At 52.8% G+C, this 2,204-nt stretch overlaps 2 protein-coding genes across 2 annotated transcripts in view; both read right to left on the bottom strand.

The window, feature by feature from the left end:
* Positions 1-509, bottom strand: part of LOC119354175 (UTP--glucose-1-phosphate uridylyltransferase 3, chloroplastic-like) — a 7,745-nt gene extending 7,236 nt beyond the window's left edge. Inside the window, exon 1 of the mRNA XM_037620890.1 lies at positions 505-509. Within this exon, the coding sequence (XP_037476787.1) occupies positions 505-509 (5 nt within the window). The remainder of the gene's footprint in view (positions 1-504) is intronic.
* Positions 510-870: 361 nt separating this feature from the next.
* Positions 871-1,806, bottom strand: LOC119348670 (the record flags this gene model as incomplete). The annotated part of the gene is made up of 1 exon (XM_037616643.1): positions 871-1,806. A coding segment is annotated over one exon (936 nt), but the record flags the coding sequence as incomplete, so codon positions are not given.
* Between the last annotated feature and the right edge of the window lie 398 nt (positions 1,807-2,204).

Below are 2,204 nucleotides of genomic sequence, written 5' to 3'. Positions count from 1 at the left end.
GGAGCTGGCGCGGGGTGAGGAGGCGGAGGTGGGGAGGGAGCGCCGGGCGGGAGGGGGTGGCCATGGTTGCTGGCAGCGGTCGAGCGGAGTGGAGGGTGGTGGTGGCGCGGGGAGGCGGGAGAGAGCGAGAGGGGGGATAAGAGGAGCTCGGTGAGAGCGAAACGGGAGGGGGATATGCTCCCGGGCGATACGGTGCGGTGCCATCTCCATATCCCTCGCGCGGCCGACCTGCTCGCGGAGCCGAGACACGAGCCGGACGGGAGGTGCTGGCCTGGTGGGTATATTCGCTCCGCGCGTCGGCCGCGTTTACATTTGTTTTTTGGAAACTGGAATGCGACGTTCGGATGAGCCCGTTGGCTGAGGCCAACTCCACCGCGCGACCCGACCCTAAACGGACGTCCGTTTTATTCTATTTTTGTCTCTTTGGATAGGAATTTGGAGTCGTGTCCGGGCCTGTTCTGGGATGCGGTGGCCGTGCGCCAGCGCGCTGCCGCATCCTTTTGCCCCATCATGTCCGTCAAGATCAAGAAATGCCCAAATTTATATTAAAACTAGTTTTGAACCCAAATTTTTGTCTGAAAATTAAAATAGTTTTACAACCCAATTGAAATTGTCTTTAATAAAATAGTTTTACAACCAAATCGAAATTGTCTTGACTGAACATAAAATGGACAAATACATCTATTGGTTGCCAATGTGATCCCACACGTGCTCAACCAAGTCATTGTAAAGATTCACATGAGTGTGCCAATCACGCATCTCACGGTGGAATTGGGCAAACTGTTCAAATGTGGCCGAGTCTTGGTGCAGGGGCTCAATATTTTCACCTTGATAATCAAATCCTTGGTCGAAGATACTCTCATCACGCTCGTCCTCGACGATCATGTTGTGCATGATCACGCAAGCAGTCATCACCTCCCAAAGCTTCCCTTCATCCCATGACAGTGCAGGGTTTCGAACGATACCCCACCGAGATTGAAGCACACCAAAAACACGTTCCACATCCTTTCTAACACTCTCTTGCATTTGAGCAAATCTCTTTCTCTTCTCACCTTGGGGTTTCGAGATTGTCTTCACAAAAGTTGACCACTGAGGATATATACCATCTGCTAGATAGTATCCCTTGTTGTAATGGTGGCCGTTGATCTCAAAGTTGACAGGTGAGGAGTGGCCTTCTGCAAGCCTCGCGAAGACTGGAGAACGCTGCAGCACGTTGATATCATTGTGAGAACCTGTCGTGCCGAAAAAAGAATGCCATATCCAAAGATCTTGTGATGCCACCGCTTTTAATATGACAGTGCACCCGTTAACATGCCCCTTGTACTGGCCCTGCCAAGCAAATGGACAGTTCTTCCACTCCCAGTGCATACAATCTATGCTGCCAAGCATACCTGGAAAGCCTCTAGCTGCGTTGGTCGCCAACAATCTCTCTGTATCAGCGGCAGTTGGCTGCCTCAAGTACTCTGGGCCAAAGACCTCGATCACAGCCTGGCAAAACTTGTACATTGACATCAGACATGTTGTCTCACTCATACACACATACTCATCCACCAAATCGCCTGGAATTCCATATGCAAGCATGCGGATGGCCGCGGTGCATTTCTGGTAGGAGGAGAATTCAAGCTTGCCAAGGGCATCCGTCTTGCACTCGAAGTATGGGTCATGAGCAACCACTCCCTCTCGGATACGATTGAACACATGCCTTGCCTTTCGAAAACGGCGACGAAATTTATCCGGCCTGAAGAGCGGGGTGTTGGCAAAGTAATCTGCATAGAGCAGGGCGTGGCCTCTCTCCCTGTTGCGGTTCAGGTTGGGAGCACGGCCAGTGAGTGACCCCCTGTACCGAGGAAGCTCCCGTTGAATATGGTCGTGAACGACCAGTGCAGCCACCACAAGATTGTCATCATCCGACGATGAATCGTCCGATGAACAAAGGAAGTGATGGAAGAAAAACTCGTCTCCACTGTCCATACCTCTGTTGGCAAAAGGTCGAACACCTTGCGGTCGTGGTGGTGAAGAGGCCGCGATGATCACCTCGACGTAGCAGGTTGGTTGCCGGCCGGCTACAGGCCGCTCTGGAGCTCTCGTCGGAATCTGCCTCGGCCGCCGTGGTACGTCGCCGGCAGTCGTGTCCCCTCTACCATCGGCAAGGACGGCGACGGCCAAACTTCCTCCGATCGACGACCAAAACTACGGCGGAAGCG

The sequence above is a fragment of the Triticum dicoccoides genome, chromosome 1A (genome assembly GCF_002162155.2).
Source record: "Triticum dicoccoides isolate Atlit2015 ecotype Zavitan chromosome 1A, WEW_v2.0, whole genome shotgun sequence".
Lineage (NCBI taxonomy): Eukaryota > Viridiplantae > Streptophyta > Magnoliopsida > Poales > Poaceae > Triticum > Triticum dicoccoides.
This window is presented reverse-complemented; position numbering and strand designations above follow the sequence as displayed.